At 55.3% G+C, this 18,676-nt stretch overlaps 2 protein-coding genes across 16 annotated transcripts; both read left to right on the top strand.

The window, feature by feature from the left end:
* Window positions 1–123: 123 nt before the first annotated feature.
* Window positions 124–7,803, top strand: ACRBP (acrosin binding protein). 5 transcript variants are annotated; one of them, XM_074357323.1, is made up of 10 exons: window positions 124–627; window positions 889–1,095; window positions 1,273–1,367; window positions 1,848–1,965; window positions 2,569–3,013; window positions 3,466–3,598; window positions 5,416–5,595; window positions 5,702–5,869; window positions 6,877–6,960; window positions 7,481–7,803. In XM_074357323.1, the coding sequence occupies exons 1-10, from the start codon at window positions 585–587 to the stop codon at window positions 7,601–7,603; spliced, it is 1,596 nt and encodes a 531-aa protein (XP_074213424.1). In that variant the 5' UTR covers window positions 124–584; the 3' UTR covers window positions 7,604–7,803. The 5 variants fall into 5 exon arrangements, with proteins under 5 accessions (XP_074213424.1, XP_074213420.1, XP_074213422.1 ...); XM_074357319.1 differs by having other exon boundaries at window positions 124–1,095; XM_074357321.1 differs by lacking the exon at window positions 5,702–5,869 and having other exon boundaries at window positions 124–1,095.
* A 611-nt stretch (window positions 7,804–8,414) lies between these two features.
* LPAR5 (lysophosphatidic acid receptor 5) lies at window positions 8,415–17,276 on the top strand. Of its 11 annotated transcripts, none has more exons than XM_074357360.1 (4): window positions 8,415–9,187; window positions 10,237–10,258; window positions 12,946–13,174; window positions 15,652–17,276. In XM_074357360.1, the coding sequence occupies exon 4, from the start codon at window positions 15,874–15,876 to the stop codon at window positions 16,993–16,995; it is 1,122 nt and encodes a 373-aa protein (XP_074213461.1). In that variant the 5' UTR covers window positions 8,415–9,187; window positions 10,237–10,258; window positions 12,946–13,174; window positions 15,652–15,873; the 3' UTR covers window positions 16,996–17,276. The 11 variants fall into 11 exon arrangements, with proteins under 11 accessions (XP_074213461.1, XP_074213458.1, XP_074213454.1 ...); XM_074357357.1 differs by having other exon boundaries at window positions 10,237–10,288; window positions 13,028–13,174; XM_074357353.1 differs by having other exon boundaries at window positions 10,237–10,288.
* The last annotated feature ends 1,400 nt before the right edge of the window (window positions 17,277–18,676 follow it).

The following is an 18,676-nucleotide window of genomic DNA, read 5'->3' as shown; positions in this document are numbered from 1 at the left end:
ACTTGTTTTAAATACTAAGCAAGAAAACAAGTATTTTTTCCCTACGCCAACGAGTCGTCTTGCTCACCTCCACTTGGAAACCATTTCCTTAGGCTGAGCGGTCCTCGCGGCTGATTTTCTCCGCGCCTGAACTGGCTCTTGCTTCCCCTTCGGCTCCTTACCTGGAGGCTTCCTCTCTAGTTCTTACCCAGGCAGCCCGACTGCCTTAGTACGTTCCATCGCCCCATCACCCCATCACCGCCTGCCTCGCTTCCAGGCCTCACCCCTTCCTGGGCAGGTGGTTTCTCGGAACTCGGTTTTCTCGTCTATAAAGTAGGGGTAACAGTACCCACTTTATGGGAGATGAAGTGGTAATACGGTGAAGAGCAACGCAGGCAGGACCCACTCCATCGAAAGCACCGAGTCAGTGGTCACCTGCCGCCCCTGTCCTCTCGAGCGGAATGCGACACCCGCCGCCCGGGCCCCCGCCGCGTCAGTTTCCGCGGCCCGCCCCGCCCTTTGTGACGTCGGGCGGCCTCGCACCCCCTGACTTGGCCCGTTAGAGGCCGCTCGGTCCCGGGAACGCGGGCGGATCCTCCGGGGCCATGAGGCAGCTAGCCGCCGGCTCCCTGCTCTCACTCCTGAAGGGTGAGAGCGTCCTCCGCCTCCGGAGCCCTCCGTCACAGTGTCTCAGCCGCTTTCCCCCGGGCGCCCGGTGCCCCCGCTCCCGACCCCTCCCCACCTTCCCTGCGGGCAGACGGCCCCCTACCCCCGGCCCCTCACCCTCACCCGCGGCCTCGGCGGCCAGACGACCGGGTCCCCGGGTCCCCGCCCCACTCTCCCGCTGGGTCAGGCCGGCCCCGCGGGTGTCGGAGCCGGGTCCAGCCGTGGTCCGTTCCCGCCCCATAGTGCTGCTCCTGCCTCTGGCACCGGCCTCAGCCCAGGATTCCACTCCGGGCAGCCCCCTCTCTACCACAGAGTATGAGCGCTTCTTCGCGCTGCTGACCCCAACCTGGAAGGCGGAGACCACCTGCCGGCTCCGCGCCACCCACGGCTGCCGGAACCCCACCCTCGTCCAGCTGGACCAGTATGAAAACCACGGCCTGGTGCCCGACGGTGAGGGCCCGACTGGAGGGCCAGCCCTGAGCTCACCTGACACAGGGGAAGGGGATAGCTGGCTCCTTTCCCTGAGCCAGCTCCGCTCTGCAGACCCCAGGAGCCCACTGCCCCGCTCTGGGAGGACGTCCCCTCTGCCCTGCCCAGTGTGTTCACCTCCACACCGCCCTTCCCCAGGCGCTGTCTGCTCGGACCTCCCTTACGCCTCCTGGTTTGAATCCTTCTGCCAGTTTACTCAGTACCGTTGCTCCAACCACGTCTACTATGCCAAGGTGAGGCCAGGACGAAGGCTGGATGTCGTGGCCAGGACCTACGGAGAGGCTAGCAGTGAAGAGTTGAGGAAGGGCCCCAGGCCATCCTTAGCTCCTCCTTTCCTGCCACTTTGCCATCATTTACCCTGATTATATAGAAGTACAGTCTCACCTTGGGCGTTCAGACTGCCAGAACAATCCTGTTACTGCAAGAAAAGTAGGGAAGAGGCGAAGAGATAAGCCCTTCCCTTTCTTCCAACAGGGTGGTGATTTCAGTCAGAGTCAAATGCAAAAGACTGAAGGCAAGAGTGTGGGCCAGATGGGACTTTGATCTTGCAAGGCAACCACTTGTCAGGTCTAGCAGGTTCCACCAGGGGCCATGTCCCCTCATTCCTGCCCAGGAACTGTGAGAGCAAACATGAGGCACATGGACAGAGGATGAGCTGGAGCAGAAATCGGCCCCTTGGGAAAGGCATTCCCACTTTCCTTCTCTCCTTGCAGAGAGTCCGGTGCTCCCAGCCAGTCTCAATCCTCTCACCTAACACTTTCAAGGAGGCAGACACTTCCCCTGACCTGCCGCTTACCAAGATGACCTCCCCCATGTCATCCCACATCACAGGTGAGGCCTTCCCAGGGCCCCGGGAAGACTACCAGCTACTCCTCCTCCGAGCCCAGGGTTGAAGGTGTCAGTGGGAGGGAAGCCGGGAGGATGTTGAGCCCGAGGAGGTAGCCGTGGGCAGCTATTTACGTAAGGGGGAGCCTGCTTTTCATGAATACAAGTTGGGGCTTTCCTATCCCAGAATATTTTCTGATTCCTAGATCCCCCAAACATTCCTGCATTTAGAAGTCCTCTGGGACTTTCCTAAGCTCACATCTTCATTCCAGAAAGGATTGATTGCTAGCTGTTTAGAATATGTGGTGTTTCCTAAGTGATCGGGACAGAAGGTGGAATTTGAAGTGGGTTGGGGAGAGGAGCACTTGTAAGGGAGGTGGGACGGGGGCACACACCACCATCACCACCACCACCACCACAATCACCAGGGTAATATTTTTTTATTTTGATGTTCATATTCTTTTCCGTGTTTTTTATCCTTGACTGAGTGAGTGTGTGATTAGTGTTTCTGTGTTTACGTGCATCCCTCTGCGAATAAAGCCACTGGGGCCAGAAGCCTGACCGGCCTTTTCCCTTCTCTCTCTCGGTCCCTCTCAAACCCTGCTGCAGGCACAGAACGACAGGTCTTCCAGCCCTGGCCAGAGCGACTTAACAACAACGTGGAAGAGCTGCTGCAGTCCTCCTTGTCCCTGGGCAGCCAGGACGAAGGGCAGGAGCACAAGCAGGAACAAGGGCAGGAGCACAAGCAGGAGGAGGGGCAGGAGCAGGAGGAGCAGGAGGAGGAGCAGGAGGAGGAGGGGAAGCAGGAGGAAGGACAGGGCACAGAGGAGGCCCTGGAGGCAAGGTCTGGGCTGCAGGCAGACTCCGAGTCCAAGCTCCAGTCCGAATTTGTCTCTTCCAACCCTTTCTCCTTCACTGCCCGGGTGCGGGAAGTGGAGTCTACCCCCACGATGATGGAGAACCTCCAGGAGCTCATCCAATCAGTCCAGGAAATGGATGAAATGAATGATATCTATGAGGAGGATAACATTCGGAAAGCCCAAAGCACCGGCAGGTACCGGAAGTTCTGAACTGCCCCCCTCCCGTCCACACACACCAGCCCAGCCCTCCCTGTTGTCTTCTTTGGGAAGGAGAAGCCCACTTGGCCAGCTTCAGCCTCCAGACCCACCCAGATCTGCCTGGCTGCAGCAAGTCCCCGCCTCGCCTGTTCTGTGGCCCTCGCTGGCTTCAGCACTGCCCTAGACATCCTTTCTCGCAGTGATACAGTGGAACCTAGAGCTGCCAGGCTTGCGTTCTGGTCTGGTCTCTGGGCCTGATTAGCACTGCAACTTTCACTTCCCTTTCTGGGTGTCAGTTCCCCTTTTCTAAAAGGAGGCAGTTGGTCCGGAGGCCTCTAAGGCCCCATGCAGCATGTGGAACGTGTGTGACTAGGACTAGATGCTGAAGGGGGTGGGGAGTGGATGTGGTTGTCTGGACCATTCCCGCAGCCGGCGTGTGTCCCTGCAGCCTCCTGCAGCTGCCCCACGTGGAGGCCTTGCTGACACTGTGCTATTCGATTGTGGAGAACACCTGCATCATAACCCCCACAGCCAGGGCCTGGCAGCACCTGGAGGATGAGATCCTTGGTTTCGGGAAGTCGGTAGGCCCACTATGCTGTTTAACGGGTCCAGGCTCATGGGACATCCTCTGGGCCTGGCACTGTACTGGACCTCAGGAGTGGGGGACGGGCGGGGCCACGGAAAGCACGAGGCATCGCTGGAGAGAGTCTCTCCGAGTGAGAATCCCTTCTTTGGAAGGACATCTCCAGCTCCCCTTAAAGGAGGAAGGCTCGAGACCAAGTCTGGAATTGACTCCAGTCCAGTATTCATTCTTCGGCTTCTAGTTGTTAGGCCTGAGCTAGTTCACTGTCTTCAGTGCGTGGCTTTACCTTAGATGCAGCTCTCCTCTCTAGAGGGGTCATAGAGCTCATTCCAGGGACCTGTAGAGAGATCCCAGCTCTGTGTGTCCTAAGCACCCAGCAAGTCCCATTCCCTGGAAACAGGACTTTGAAAAAAATTTTCAAACGGTAACGTTAGCAAGCGTTTGCTGAGAGCTAGTACGCCATCCATTCATCCACTGTTCAACAGATACTGACTGGGCTCAGTGTCTGAGACATGAGCAGCTCTGTGCTTAGGTCTCTGAGACGTTAGCAGTGAGCACAACAGGGCCAGTCCCCTGTCCTCTTGGAGTCTAGTGGGGAGACAGACGCAGAAACAGGTAGAACAGGGTGACAAGATCAACACATGACTAAGGACAAAGGGCAGAGAGCATCTGGGGAGCACAGATGTGGTGTTTGGCAGGACAGCAGAATGCCTCCTAGAGGAACTGATGTTTAAACTGAGATCTGAAGATAAAAGAAGTTAACCAGGCCAAAGGAGGGGTTGGTAAGAGGTTCCTGCTAGAAGGACCAGTACGTGCAAAGACTCTGTGGTGAGAAAAAGGAGAGATTTCATGCAGGACCAAGAATAATGAGCTTACCGCTCCCGCCCTTGGCTTGCTTAAGGGAGCAGCAAGAACCCTGTTTTACCTGGAGATGGAGTCAAAGTGATAGTAAGGGTCATCATATGAAAAATCACGAATGGTAGCCTGAAGCATTTGTATTTAATTTGGTAGGAAAAGGGAATTTAATGATGTTCGGTTAGGGATGTGGTGATGCCTCCCCCGACCCCCGAGTGCTGTTGTGAGGAGCAAACAAGGCAGCGGAAGAGGTTTGTGCCCGTGGCTTTCCCTCCTGGGAAGGTTGCAGAAACCAGATCGGGCCGGAGAGTCTGGCCGAGAGATGCACGGCTCCACGTTGAAGAGTGTCTTCCCCTAGGTTCTCAGGGAACATACAGGTTTTGGACTTGGAAGCACCTGGAGCAATGTCCCACCTCCACTGTGTCTTAGACGTGTATCTGAGCAAGTTTCTCAGCCTCACCGAGCCTCAGTTTCTTCGTGAGTCAAACGGACACATGATTAGTACCTAAGCTAGTCTAGGGTTGTAAGTGAGATGACGATCTTTCTTGCCATGGTGTGCAGCACTGTGCCTGCCAGCTGTTTGCAAATATTAGCATTATCATTAGCAGAGAGAGAGAGCGGCTTATGAGTCTTTTTCAGATAGGCTACGTCAGACAACTGTTGGGCACCTGGCCATGGGGATTTGGAGCTTGCAAAAGAGGTCAGAACTGATGCTAAAGGTTTGGGTGTCACCGGCAAGGTGATGAAGATTACCTGGGAGAAGATAAATCATCCAGGAAAAGGAAGAAATAGAGAGCTGATGTGAGGTCCTTGAGGACTCTGGCTGGGGTGGGAGGAGGAGAGAAAAGTCAGAGGAGCTTCTGGAAGAGCCTTAATGTGGAGACGTTCTGCGGGGCGGCTCTGGAAGGCGGAGGCCTGGGAGGGCCTCAGCCTCAGTCTCTCAACCGCACTTGTCCTCAGGTCTGTGACAACCTTGGGCGGCGACACATAGCTACGTGTACCCTCTGTGACTTCTGCTCCCTGAAACTGGAGCAGTGCCACTCAGAGGCCAACCTGCAGCGGCAGCAGTGTGACATCTCCCACAAGACGCCCTTCATCAGCCCCCTGCTCACGTCCCAGAGCATGTCCATTGGCACCCAGGTACCTCATGCGGCAGCCTGCGGCTGGGGGAGGGAGTAGGCTCCAGGCAGGATGGGGCAGCAGGAGGGCCGGAACACGCACCTCTCCCCTATCCCCTGTGCCACAGGTGGGGACCGCAAAATCAGGCCGCTTTTACGGGCTGGAGTTATATGGTGGGCTGCGCATGGACTTCTGGTGTGCCCGGCTGGCCACCAAGGGCTGCGAAGACAGTCGAGTCGCCAGCTGGCTCCAGACTGAGTTCCTCAGCTTCCAGGACGGGGACTTCCCCACCAGGGTCAGAGCTTTCCCCAGAGCTCAGCCCCACCTGCTCACCCTGGTGCCTCTGGTTACCTGCTCCTGGGAGCCCTAGGGTGTGGAAGGCGGTTTGGGCCCCTGGCTTCTGAGAACAAGTCCTTGCGGAGCCTCCTGCCTGTCTCCAGTGGACCCCCCACCCCAACCCCTCAGTAGAGCAGGATTGTATTTAGCAAAGGAGTGGGAATCGGAGGGCTGGGTGGGGCCAGGACTAGGGGGCAGGAGACAGTTTCTGGTCCCAGTTTGCCCTCTACCTGCGGGGGCGGGGCCTCATCTCCACAGCAAACAGTGAGTGATGCCTGAGGGGCAACTGGTCCTGATCTCAGGCTTCCCTGCCTCCATCTGGAGGCTCCTTCCAGAATCTTCCAGGGCTTTCCCTCTAGGTGGAATCAGGGGAGTTACCTCCCCTGTGGAACTACCTGTCCTGGCTGAGAGCCAGGCTCTCCCTTCTCTGGCTCAGCCGGAAAAATCACGGCTAGGAAAAGTAGGGGCACCTTGAGAAAGGGCTTTTAGCTGAGCTGAGGGGCTTTTGCCCAGCTCTTCTCCCTGGGTCCCTAGACCTGGAAGGGGTCTTGGTCCATCTCAGCCGCTCCCCTGGAGTTACAGATGGGGAGCGACATCCTCAGAGGGAAGTGACTCCCTCAAGGTCATACTAAACCATCACCAGGAGGCTCCCTGTGATGGGACCACTATTGGGCACCTTCCCGGGCCCTGGGTCCTTAGTGCCACCGTCCCCGGTCCTCATTCCCAGAAAGCTGACCAGCAGGGCAGCCCCTTCTCATCTCCAGCTCCTGGCTTCTTCCCAGCAGCTGAACTGTGACTGAGGGTGGGATGGGAAGGGCAGAGGGGACACCCCAGGTGCCGTGGGGGGTCTGGTTATCCGAGGCCATACCCCTGTCCTGGTTCTGCCATGGTGGGCATGCTCCAGAGAGCTGGTGTCTTGTGAGGCTTCTAATATCTCCCACCTCCCATCCTTGGCTCCTGGCTTAGATTTGTGACACAGAATACGTGCAGTACCCTAACTACTGTGCCTTCAAAAGCCAGCAGTGTATGATGAGAAACCGGGACCGGAAGGTGAGCTCCTCACGCTGCCCTCCCCGACCCACCCCTCAGTTGGTTTCCAGGGGTGGGCGGGACTCTTCTGAGCCCCCCGTGGTGTCTGAGCAGTAGGGGTATGGAGGGAGGGTGACCCTCTGGGTAGAGGCCTCCTTGGAGCTCTGTTCCCACTCCTCCAATTTGGGGGTGAGCATCCCTCCTAGGCTGAGGGCTCTGGGAGGGAGGGAGGGAGGGTGCCAGGTGGGAAAACCCCCTGCCTGGTTAGGTGTCAGATTTGAGGCCTCAGTCTGGCCTGCTCTTACTCACCAAGTCATCTGGGCAAAATCACTTCCTCTCCAGCCTCATTTCTGAAAGGATGGGGTTTGGGTTATGCGGTGTCTCTTGGCGCTTTAAAAACCCATACCTGAATTTCCTCCTCTCTCCTCCCTTTGCCCACACGTGCCTGCCTTGGGTTCTTGGACTTCTGACACCTGCCCACCACGGCATCTCTGGCTCCTGGCTCCCTGACGTGGGCTGTGTGCACCCAATCCCCTCGTAGGTGTCCCGCATGAGATGTCTGCAGAACGAGACGTACACGGTCCTGACCCAGGCCAAAAGCGAGGACCTCGTGCTTCGATGGAGCCAGGAGTTTAGCACTTTGACTCTAAGCCAAGCCGGATGAGCTGGTCTCCATCCTGTCCCCACCCCAGCCCCACCTTTCCACATTCTCCATTGCTTTTAAATCCCAGGCTGCCCCTTATGGGTCTCTTATCTGGCTCCAATTCATGCTTCCCTTGGGTTGGATCAGCAGTCCCAGAGAAGACCATGATGGGGACGCCACCCATCTTAAAGGATGTCTTTACATAAAGTGTTTATTTTCAACCTGTGTGGCCTGTTTTGGTTAAGATCCCACCCTCAGCCCTGCTACCCTGCCACCCTGCCCCATAGGATTCAACCTTCCCACCCCTGGGTTTATGGATCAATCTGCAGGTGAGGGAACCATGGGAATGGTACTCAGGGAAGCAGCCCTCTGCCAGGAGGAGAAGCCGTAAAGAAATCATAGAGTTGGATTGAAGAAGGTCACAGCCAGTGTCTTGGGGACCATGTGGCCATGAGGACGTATGTGTCTTCATTTCTGAATTCCTGAGTCCAGTGACCTCAAATGCAAGTGTAGGATCGTCCCTCTGGAGGATAATCCGAATGAGATCATGTCCAGGGGGACCAACCCCAGGGCTGTAGGGCAGAACTTGCACTTTTTAGGAGGGAGGAAACAACGGGGGCTGGAGTTCAGGAAACCCTTGCTTTGATGTCCAGTAATGGGCCCTATGGTCTGAAGGTGGGGGGAGCTGCATTTGGACACCATGCGGGAGGTGTGACTCCAGCGTCAACCTTTAATAGTCTGGGATCTCCCAAAACATGTTCTGGGGACACACATGTGTGGGAAACCATACAGCATTTAAAAGAAAACGTTTATTATGGAAAAGTTCAAACATGCACAAACATAGACTAGTACGATACACCCCCAGGCACCCTTCACGCAGCTTCAATTATCAACACACAGTCAACCTTTAAATGGCACGTTGAAGGCTCTGAGAAGCCCTGTAAAAGGGAAACCGGTTCACGTGAGCGTCTCCCATTTTTAGTCAACCACCACGTCCTTTCTCACCTACTGTTCAAAGTTTGTTTTCTTGTTCTGAGCACAGACAACATGCCTGGCCCTGCTGTTACGGAGGACAAAGGGTTTAGCCCAGAGTACAGGGGCAAGGGGCTGTCGTCTGAGCCCTGCTTCCCGCCACTTGCCCACATACAACCATACACACCCATAAAGGGAGGGATAAGTCATACGTCCTAAGAGCAAAACCGCCTGCTGGAACCCAAGAGAGACAGACAGCCAAGGGGAACTGGGGAGGAGAATGAGAGGCTGGTGGGTTAGTCTTCTGGCATCAGTGGTTGGGTGTGTCAGCTGGCTTCCCGGAAGCTGCAGGGAGTTTTGAGCTATGAGTTGGGGGAATCATTAGTCAACTAGAGTTGGGGCAAATCAAGTGCTTTTCCCCTGGCCAGGCTGCAGTGGCTACTCGGCACTGCTTCCTCTTCTCTCTCTCCCTGCCCCGTGTGGGGTTGGGTGAGTGCAGGGAGCTGGGATCTGCCCAGATCTGCTGAAGTGGGTGTGTTCCACTCACCCCAGAGCAGGTCCTACCAGCCCGGCCCAGCCCAGAGCAGGCAGCGGAAGCTGGCTTGGGGCAGCACAGAGCCACAGCGAGCACAGGTACTGGGTGTCCCTGGTGGGGTTGCACCTCACGGGGGGAAACAAGGGGCAGCACCCCTCCTTTAGAAATGGGGGCCATGGGATGGGGTGGAGCCGAGAGTGGGCCTTGGGCCCTGGGAAACCTTTTTGAATAGAGTAAAACGCTCAAAGGGATGGCCTGGGGCAGGCAGAGCTGCTCAGACAGAGGGTGCGCCCTGGAGCTTGAAGCCCCCACACTGGGGCCTGTCAGGTCCTGGAGGCCCCAACCTCCCCTTCACGCATTAGGCCCCTACAGTCTCACTGAACCCTGGTTCCTGGGCCACAGAGGAGGGCCCTCTGGGGATGGTTTCCAGCCCTTTCCCACTCTCAGATGAGATGATCCCCCACACCCGCTCACCCCGGGCCGGGCCTCTGCTGGATGACAATGAACTGATCTGATTAAACTCCAGGAGGGTTCAAGGCACGGAAGTGCCCTTACAGCCATCCTTCCCAACTGTCCTCCCCTTCGCTGTGATTGTGGGGGCCTCTCTGACAGGAAGGGGACCTCCCACTTGTGGGTCTTAAGTCCCTTCGGGGTGAGATACAGTTGTAGCCAAAGAGGAGATGGAGGCAAGGACTTAGGGAAAGCAGAAATTTAACCCTCAAGCCTCATTCCCTGGCCACCCAGAGCCCCCAGAGCCCAGCCCCATCTACCTCTGTCTGATGCCCCCACAGCTCAGAAGCCTGCATGCCCAGCCCAGGGGGAAGAGGACAGCAGAGGCATGAGGGCTGGTGCATGGAGCACACTCAGTGCCGCCTGGGGTCAGGGCAAGGGCCACAAGGCTAAAGTCTCCAGGAGGTTTCTCTGAGGCAGCGGGACCCAGCCCAGTCCCAAAGCAAGGACCACCCAGCGCACAGAGCTGTGAGGGCCCACCCCAGCTGAGCGTCTCTCTTGGCTGGGGTTTTGTGCCCTGGTTTTCCAGCTCCCAAAAGCAGGGCGGAAGGACGTGAGCAGGTGGAGATGTGACATCCACACACTGAGGAAACTGACTATTGAGCTGTAAGTCGTCTTTGCTTTCTTCCTTTTCCAGAAAAATTATCTGGAGAGTTGAGGTGAGAAGACCCGAGGATGATGTTGGAAAGGTGAGGGGAGGCTGTAGCAGGAATCTGGGCTGGAGAAAGCAGGGCAGGACTGGACCAGGGGGAGTGGGGTTGGAGAGAAGATAGGACACGTGTGCGGGGAAGAACATGACTCTTAGGGCAGGAGGTAGGCCATCCACTCACCCCAGTGACCTCGTACTATCTCCATCCGACAGAGCCGGGACGAGGTAATGGGCGGGATTCATCTGTGTCCCCAGAGCAGCCCTGGACAGAGCTTTTCACAAAGCCTTCATTTTAGACTGCATTAAACTTCTGCTAGAGGCTCAGCACAGTTTGAATCAGTTTGGGGAGTCCGAACTCCCTCCCAGACACTTAATTACACGTGTCTGTGGGTCCAGGTGCTTCCTCTTGTCGCTGCCGGAGCGCATGCTGTGTGGGGTGGGGGTGGGGGTGGAGGTGGGGGCACGCTAACCAGCTCCTGGCCGCCAGAATCTAAAAGGAGGCTGGAGCTATTCTAGAGCCGATCTTCTGAGGCTAGGAGTATGAGACCTGAGATTCCTGCTTTTCCAACTTCCGAAGGCTATGGATTCCTATGAAGAGGGGGTGAAGACAGCAAGGTCTTTGGTGAATGTGCGGTGGGGGTCGGGGGGCAGCACATGGAGAGGGTGGCAGATAGGATGAAGGTGGACAGGAGGTGTCTTCCTCCCCTCCTGGCCTCCAGTACTGTCCCAAATCGCCCATCCCTTTCTGTCAGGCTCCCCTTTGCACTGTTGGTCAGGTGCCAGAAGGGTGGATACCACGGGCTGGTTGTGGGAGGAGAGGGAGGGAAAGATGATGATCCAGTCTCCTGCCCACATTTATACTCTCCTTCTCACTTCCGGCCAGTGCAGAGAAGAGCCCTGCCCCTCTGACTTATCTCAGCAAAGTTGGTGCCCAGCCCAGCTCAGAAAGTATTGGGACAGGTCCCAGACGCCCCGAGGACATAAGGAATGGGCCCCAGGTGTACACGTGGGACGCTGAAGGACAGAGACACCGGGTGGAGGAAAATGGCCACACACCCACTGGTGTGTGCGTGGTGTAGGGGGCCAGGATGTGGAAGGGGCAGTTTCCGGGGCCTTGGGGCCATGAGACTGGGGTCTGTCTTTGGGCATCTGCATACATATGTGCTCCTGAAGCTGTCTGTCTGTCAGCCCAAGGATATTGCCCCTAAGATGGGGGCTGTGTCTGCCCTTCCTCTCCTGGCCCCGCCGTCTGCGCCTCTGTGCACACACATGTGCTATAGGCCATGTGGACGTGTCGGACTGCAAGTGACCAGGGATCTTGCGTACGCACCCCGAGGGGGTACCGGCCCCTGGTGTGGCCTTGCACTCGCACGTGTGCAGTGGCGTGCGCACGTGGCCACATCCGGGCGTGCTCAGGTTACTGGGCCTGTGTGGGCCTCTCGTCCCTCCTTCTCCCCAGTGAGATGAAGTCCCTGCTTTTCTCCGCTTTACACCCCAGACAACCTGACCTCTTGCTCGAGGCAGGATTGAGGGGAGGGCTGTGCTGCCCCTCCCCCATGCCTTGAGCCCTCCTTCCATTTCCTGTTTGCCTCCTTTTTGGCAGTTTTTCCCATTTTTGCCATCTGGCCTGGCACTGTGCCCATTCAGCTCCACTGACGGGCAGCCTAGGGAAGCAAGCGGTTGGGGTGGGGACCAGGGCAGGGGCCTGGCAGCTCTCAACACTCAGCTTGGGCCATTCTGTGCGAGTCTGTGGTAAAGGGGTGGTTTTTTGACAAATAAGCCCGAGGGCTTCTCCCCTTTGGAATGGAGTAATGAAGTATCACCTTTTGCTCTCCGGAAGGATTCCTAGCTCTCTGCCTTCAAGTAGGCGCACCTAATACGTTTTGGCCGGTTTAACAGTGTAACTTTGTTGAGGAAAGACTTGGGATTCTTGGAAATTAATTAGTCATTCACTCAGTCAGTGTCCACTATGTGCCCCTAGTTGCAAGACGCTATTGATTCTCCAAGTAAAGGTTCAGAATGGTAAGGGTTACTGTAATCATGGAGTAAACTCTTCTTGAAATTTTAATGCATGCTGTTCCCAAACAAGCCTTTTAAAAGGGACACAGCCTTTCACTGAGTTATACGTGTGGGCAAGATGGTCAGGAGTGTGAGAGGAGGTGGTTCACAGGCTCTCTCTCTTGCCTTCCGAGATGGCCCGCATTCTGCCTATAGAGTGTGTATTTGCCTTTACTTTAACGCCCCCCTACCTCTCTAAATAAATACACTTTTGCTCAACAACAAAAAAAAAGTGGCTCGCTGACTGGAGTAATACAAGAAATATAACTGGATTACAGGCTGGGCAGACATGGGGGGAGGGCGGTCTCCTGCCAGTCAGCTAGTGGATCTCACAAGGGCCAGCTGAGTAGAGACTGAAGTGAATTTAGAAGTAAAGCAGTGGAAGGTGTGGCCCCCACACCAGGACCTTACCATCTAGTTCAGGAAACAGAACAAATACACGTGACACAAACTGAGGAGTTCACAGCAGCAAAGTGAGGGCTTCGACAGGAAGGGGAAATCCTCAGGGGGGGCATATCTGTGTGTGTGTGAAAGGGAGATGAGTCTGTGTGACCAGGGATAAAGAAGAAAGTAGGTTATTAAAAGTATATGTCTGAATTGGACAAAGGAGGAAGTAAAACAGTTCACCTCTGGGCACAGATTTCACACAGGCAGCTGTAAAAGCTAGGTGCTCGGAACCACATCCAGCTCACAGCCACCCACCCACTCTTGTTGGAAGCAGCTTGGACTTTGGAGTCGGGACGTCCTGGGTTTGAGTCCTGACTTCACTCCTCACTGGCTGAGCTCAAGTGAAAATCAGGAGAAACACCTACCTGGAAGGGCTATCGGAAGGATCTGAGCTGGCGCACATGAAACACCCTGGGAGACGGTGAGTGATCAGTAAATGGCAGCTACTATTTTTTACTCAACATTTATTGAGGGAGGGGCTGGGGCTATGAAGATGAACAAGTCACAGTCCGCAGACCCTCCCGCAGGGAGCTCACCGTCTAGCGGGAGGGGCAGACGGAGAGCAGCCAATCACAGCACAGATGGCAACAAAGTGCCAGGAAAGCGCCGGTGAGGGGACTGCACCTGCCTGGTGGGAAGGGAGGGAGTCAGGAAAGGCATCGCAGAGTCCCAAGAAATGACTGAGTTTGCCACTTAGAGAATTCCAAGTTGAAGTAACAGCACGTGCAAAGGCAGAGTCCTGAAAACATAAGGTAGGTGCAAAATTATCACTAGTGTGGCGTGACTGGAGCAAAGGAGCATGGGAGGTGGGCGTGAGTCAGGAAAAGAGGCTGGTGCTCCTTTTCAGCAAGCATAAGCCCCATCTAGCATGATGCTCGTTGTTGAAATTGGTATTTTGTGGAGGAAATGTTTCTTCATTCCCTTTAACTGTTGTACTCTGCTTCTCCCAAGTCTTAAACTGCTGGAGTCATGGAGTTGGAGGGAAAACAAAGGCATGAATGACAACAAGGCTTGTTATAGTCAGGTTGACAACTTGGTTCCATGTAAGGGTTTAAGCAGTTCCTTTTGAAGGAGTACGTTCAGTATCTTGGGATAACGGCTCAGGGTCTCCGGACAACTTCTGCCTCTAAGATGGCACATGGACACCCATGTTCACAGCATTATTCCCAATAGCCAAAAAGTAGAAAAACCCAAGTAACCGTGGACAGATGATTGGATGAACAAAAAATGGTGTATATATAGGAATATATTATTAAGCCCTAAAAAAGACTATAATTCTGATACAAGCTACAACATGGATGAACTTGAAAACTTTATGCTAAGTGAAATAAGCCAGACAGAAAAGGACAGGTATTACATAGTTCCACTCAGATAAGCTCTCTAGAACAGGAAATCCACAGAGGCAGAAACTAGAATGGAGGTTATGGGCGGGGAGGGGAAGTTATTTTTGTTTTGTTTTGTTTTGTTTTGTTTTGTGGGAGGAGGTAATTAAATTTTTGTTTTTTGATTCCAACTCTCTAACCACTTGGCCATCACAGCTGCTAGATTTTTTTTTTATGGTGGTACTGGGGACTGAACCCAGGACGTCGTGCATGCTAGGCATGCACTCTACTACTGACCTATACACTCCTCCCCAGTTATTCTTTAATGGGTATAGAGTTGTTGTTTGGGATGATGCAAAACTTCTGGAACCAGTGACAATGGTTACACAACATTGCGATTGTACGTAATGTCACTGAATCATACACTTAAAGTTATTTAGAATGGTAAATTTTAAGTTATGTATATTTTTTCACACACAAAATAGATGGCATCTGGAGGTCGCGATGGATGGTGGCTTGTGTGACCTTATATAAGGCATTACGGAAGTTGGGATCCTGAGACCAAGGGCTGTCTTCTGGCTGCTTTCCCTCTTGGCCACATCCTTTGCTGCCAGCTTTTGCCTGAGGACGGCAGTGGCTGTCGTCTGCTCTCTCCAGCAGTCTCCTTGGTGCTCATGATACCTCACTACTAAACCACCACCTCCTCCCATCACAGAATCCCATCTGCAAAGCACCTGCGTCAGACTCTCTCATTCAACGGTCAGGGCTTGGCAGGACTGTGCTGTGTGTGTGATCAGCCCATGGAAGCCCTGTTATATCTCATCTCCATTTTACAGCTGAAGAAACTGAGAGTTAGAGAGGTCAAACAATACAGCTGAACCCAGGTCCCTCTGACCACAAACCCAGCCACACAGGAGCAGTGGTGGAGGGGAGGCTGGGATTCTGTCCTGTACTCAGGAATTTGAACTTTATTCTTTAGATAATGGGGAGCCAGCAGAGCAGGCTGGTGCCAGGGGAGCTGCTGTCACCGCCTGACGTAACACCTGTTTCACTGTGCTTTATTACCTGGCTCCCTTCAATGGAATGGAAAGTAGGTGGGGCAAGGTCTTTATATTGTTCACGGCTGTGAACATGCCTGGAACCTTCTAAAGTCCCAGGAAGCATTTGCAGAAGAAAGAAAAAGGGAGGGAGAGATATTAACAGATAATAACAGCAACCTAAGCACTTAACGTATATTATCTAATTTAATCTAAGGACCTCATGAAGTAGGGACCCCTCTTCTTTTTTTTTTCTCCAGGTAAGGAAAGCAAGGGGCAGAGAGATTAAGTCACTTTTCTGAGGACAAACGCTAGGCGAGTTGTCAAAACCCGGATTTAAACCTAGGCAATCTGATTCCAGGGCCTGGGCATTTAACACTGGGCCGTACAGCCCTTTGGCAGAAAAGCCAGAAGGAAGGCGGGGGAAAGATACGAGGCTGAGAAAAGACTCAGGAGGCCAGCCAGTTCAGCTAGATAAACATTTGTGTCTTCGGCCCTTCCTTGTACAATCCTGACTTTCGGCTTCCCTCCTATTCCAGGTCTCCATTGCCCATGAAGCTGTGACCAAAGGCATCCCACTCCTGGAGGCCGTCTGCCCTGCAGCCACAGCCCACACTCCCATGCCCTGCGTCTGCTTGCTCTGGGACTGTCTCTGCGCAGCCTCCAGGCCCCCGCCCTGGAGAATGGAGATGAACGCCTGGACAGGACGCTGGTGCGCCCCATGATGCCCCCAGCCTAGCTCCTCCTCGCACTTTGGCACGATGCTGGCCAACTCCTTAGCCAACACTTCTATCAATGACTCTGTTAACAAGTGCCCGGACCACCAGCCCATCCACCACCTGCACTTGGTGGTCTACAGCGTGGTGCTGGCCGCAGGGCTCCCCCTCAACGCGCTGGCCCTCTGGGTCTTCCTGCGCGCGCTGCGCGTGCACTCGGTGGTGAGCGTGTACATGTGCAACCTGGCGGCCAGTGACCTGCTCTTCACCCTCTCGCTGCCCTTGCGCCTCTCGTACTACGCGCGGCACTACTGGCCCTTCTCAGAACTCCTGTGCCAGTTAGCTGGGGCCGTCTTCCAGATGAACATGTACGGCAGCTGCATCTTCCTGACCCTCATCAACGTGGACCGCTACGCCGCCATCGTGCACCCGCTGCGGCTGCGCCACCTGCGGCGGCCCCGCGTGGCGCGGCTGCTCTGCCTGGGGGTCTGGGCGCTCATCCTGGTGTTCGCCGTGCCCACCGTCCTCGTGCACCGGCCCTCGTCCTGCACCCGCGACGACCATTCTGTGCGCCTGTGCTTCGAGAGCTTCAGCGACGAGCTGTGGAAGGGCAAGCTGCTGCCGCTCGTGCTGCTGGCCGAGGCGCTGGGCTTCCTGCTGCCCCTGGCGGCCGTCGTCTACTCGTCGGGCCGCGTCTTCTGGACGCTGGCGCGGCCCGACGCCACGCAGAGCCGGCGGCGGCGGAAGACGGTGCGCCTCCTGCTGGCCAACCTGGTCATCTTCCTGCTGTGCTTCGTGCCCTACAACGCCACGCTGGCCGTCTACGGGCTGCTGCGCGGCCACGTGGTGCTGGCCAGCCCAGAGGCCCGCAGCCGGGTGCGCCGGGTGCTCATGGTGCTGGTGCTGCTGGCCGGCGCCAACTGCGTGCTCGATCCGCTGGTGTACTACTTCAGCGCCGAGGGTTTCCGCAACACCCTGCGCGGCCTCAGCACTCCGCTCCGGGACAGGACCTTGGCCGCCAACGGGGCTCGGGGAGCGCTCGCCGAACCGTCCACTGAGACGTCGCATGCTACCACAACTGCCGCCGGCAGTCAGGGGCTGCTCGGGCCCTCCAACCCCAGGTCGTCCTTCCTCCAGTGCCAGGACCCCGAGGATTCGTCCCTCTGAAAGCACGTCGTGCCAAAGCGTGGCCATCCCACTCCCAGTCCCGCGCCCCTCTCACTCGCAGACGTGTTGGGCGGTGGGTTGGGCACTTGGACTTCTGGGCGGCAGCTCCAGCTCACAAAGTGTGAGAGCAGGAGAGAGCAAAGTGTGGGAACCAGGGACACAGGGAAGGAAGAAAGCTGCTGGAAGTGTCTTCTTTGAATCGGGGGTGAAGGTGAGCACGGAAGGACTCCTTCCCCAGTCCTTAGGAAGTGCTGCTGTGAGCCTGCCAATGCAGAGGGGGGAGACTGGATGCAGTGCCCCTGGCGGGGCATGAACACAGCGATGGCTGGTAGATGGAGCAGAAGACAGGTGTCGTGCATTTAGACGGACCGCAGCGGTCTTAGGGCCATGGGCGCCACCCACTCTATTGTCCACCCGGGGTCCCCCAGCCCAGCACTGAGGCATAATACGAAAGTGTATTGGATGCCGGCTGAAATGGTTTCCTTCTTGTTTAGTGACTTTCAACATTTAGACCTGACACCCAACATGGGTGGTTGAGGGCAGGGCAAAACTGTAAGTTAGAGGGGTTTTTCCTCCAAGATTCTGGTCCCTGTTCCCCTTTCTAGGTCTTCCCTTCTTCCACCTCACCCCCCTTTCAAGATCGCCTCCATTCTAGATCGTAAATTCTGTGTGTGGATGTCGCTGCTGCTTCATCTAGAGTAAGTGGAACATTCTCTGTACTAGAGTAGCGGTTCTCAAACGTTTTGGTCTCAGATGCTTTTACACTCTTTAAAATGGAGAATTCCAAAGAGCTTTTGCTTATTCTTTGTTCTTTTGACACTTAACCATGTTATAAATCAAAAAGAATACATTTTAAAACAGAAATACATAATCACGCATCCCCCTAGCTGTGAGAGCAGCTGTGTCGTCTGGCAAACTCCACTGTCTACTAGTGAGAGAATGAGAGAAGAGGACAAATGAATCTTAGTAATATTATGAAAACAACTTTGACCTCGTGGACTTCCTCAAAGAGTCCATCCCCCATCACAGTGGGAAAGCCATACCTGTTCTGTAGTATTAGAGCAGTGAGTGTGTAACTCCTTCCGAGGGCATTATACACATTGCTTTTAACTGCTGCCGGGAGAGGGATCCACAGATCAACTGCTAATTGTAGTCCTTAAGGCTTGGGGTTTTCGGGGGGGGGGGGGCGGGGAGTGGGTAGGAGCTGCACACCCAGTGGAACATTACACCTTGACTTCCTGGAACGGCAGCCGGAGATGGGAGTGTAACTAGTCACACAAACACTCAGGAGGAGGTGGGGGGCTTCTCTGGGCAGGGAAAAGGGAACTGTGCCACAGCCAGGCAAGAGTTTACCAGGACCAGACGTAACAGCGTGACGGATGGGAGGATAGGAATTGGCTGGCTGCTTGTGGCAAGCTGGAGGTCAGGGAACTGGAAGTCTGGTCTATGGGCCACCTACTGTTTCCTTCCCTCTTTAGCAGAGTCGGGGCTGAGAGGGATGGCAGGGCTGGCTCTATGACATCTTGAGACCCTGACGTCAGTGAGGGAGTTGGTGCTATGCATGTGTTCTGCATGCTTTTCTGTCCTTATGCCTCTCAGTGCTGTATGTTTCTGTGTGTGTGTGTGTGTGTGAGAGAGAGAGAGAGAGAGACAGTGTCAGGGTGTTCCCGGGTGTGTCTCT

The sequence above is a fragment of the Camelus bactrianus genome, chromosome 34, assembly GCF_048773025.1.
Source record: "Camelus bactrianus isolate YW-2024 breed Bactrian camel chromosome 34, ASM4877302v1, whole genome shotgun sequence".
NCBI lineage: Eukaryota > Metazoa > Chordata > Mammalia > Artiodactyla > Camelidae > Camelus > Camelus bactrianus.
This window is presented reverse-complemented; position numbering and strand designations above follow the sequence as displayed.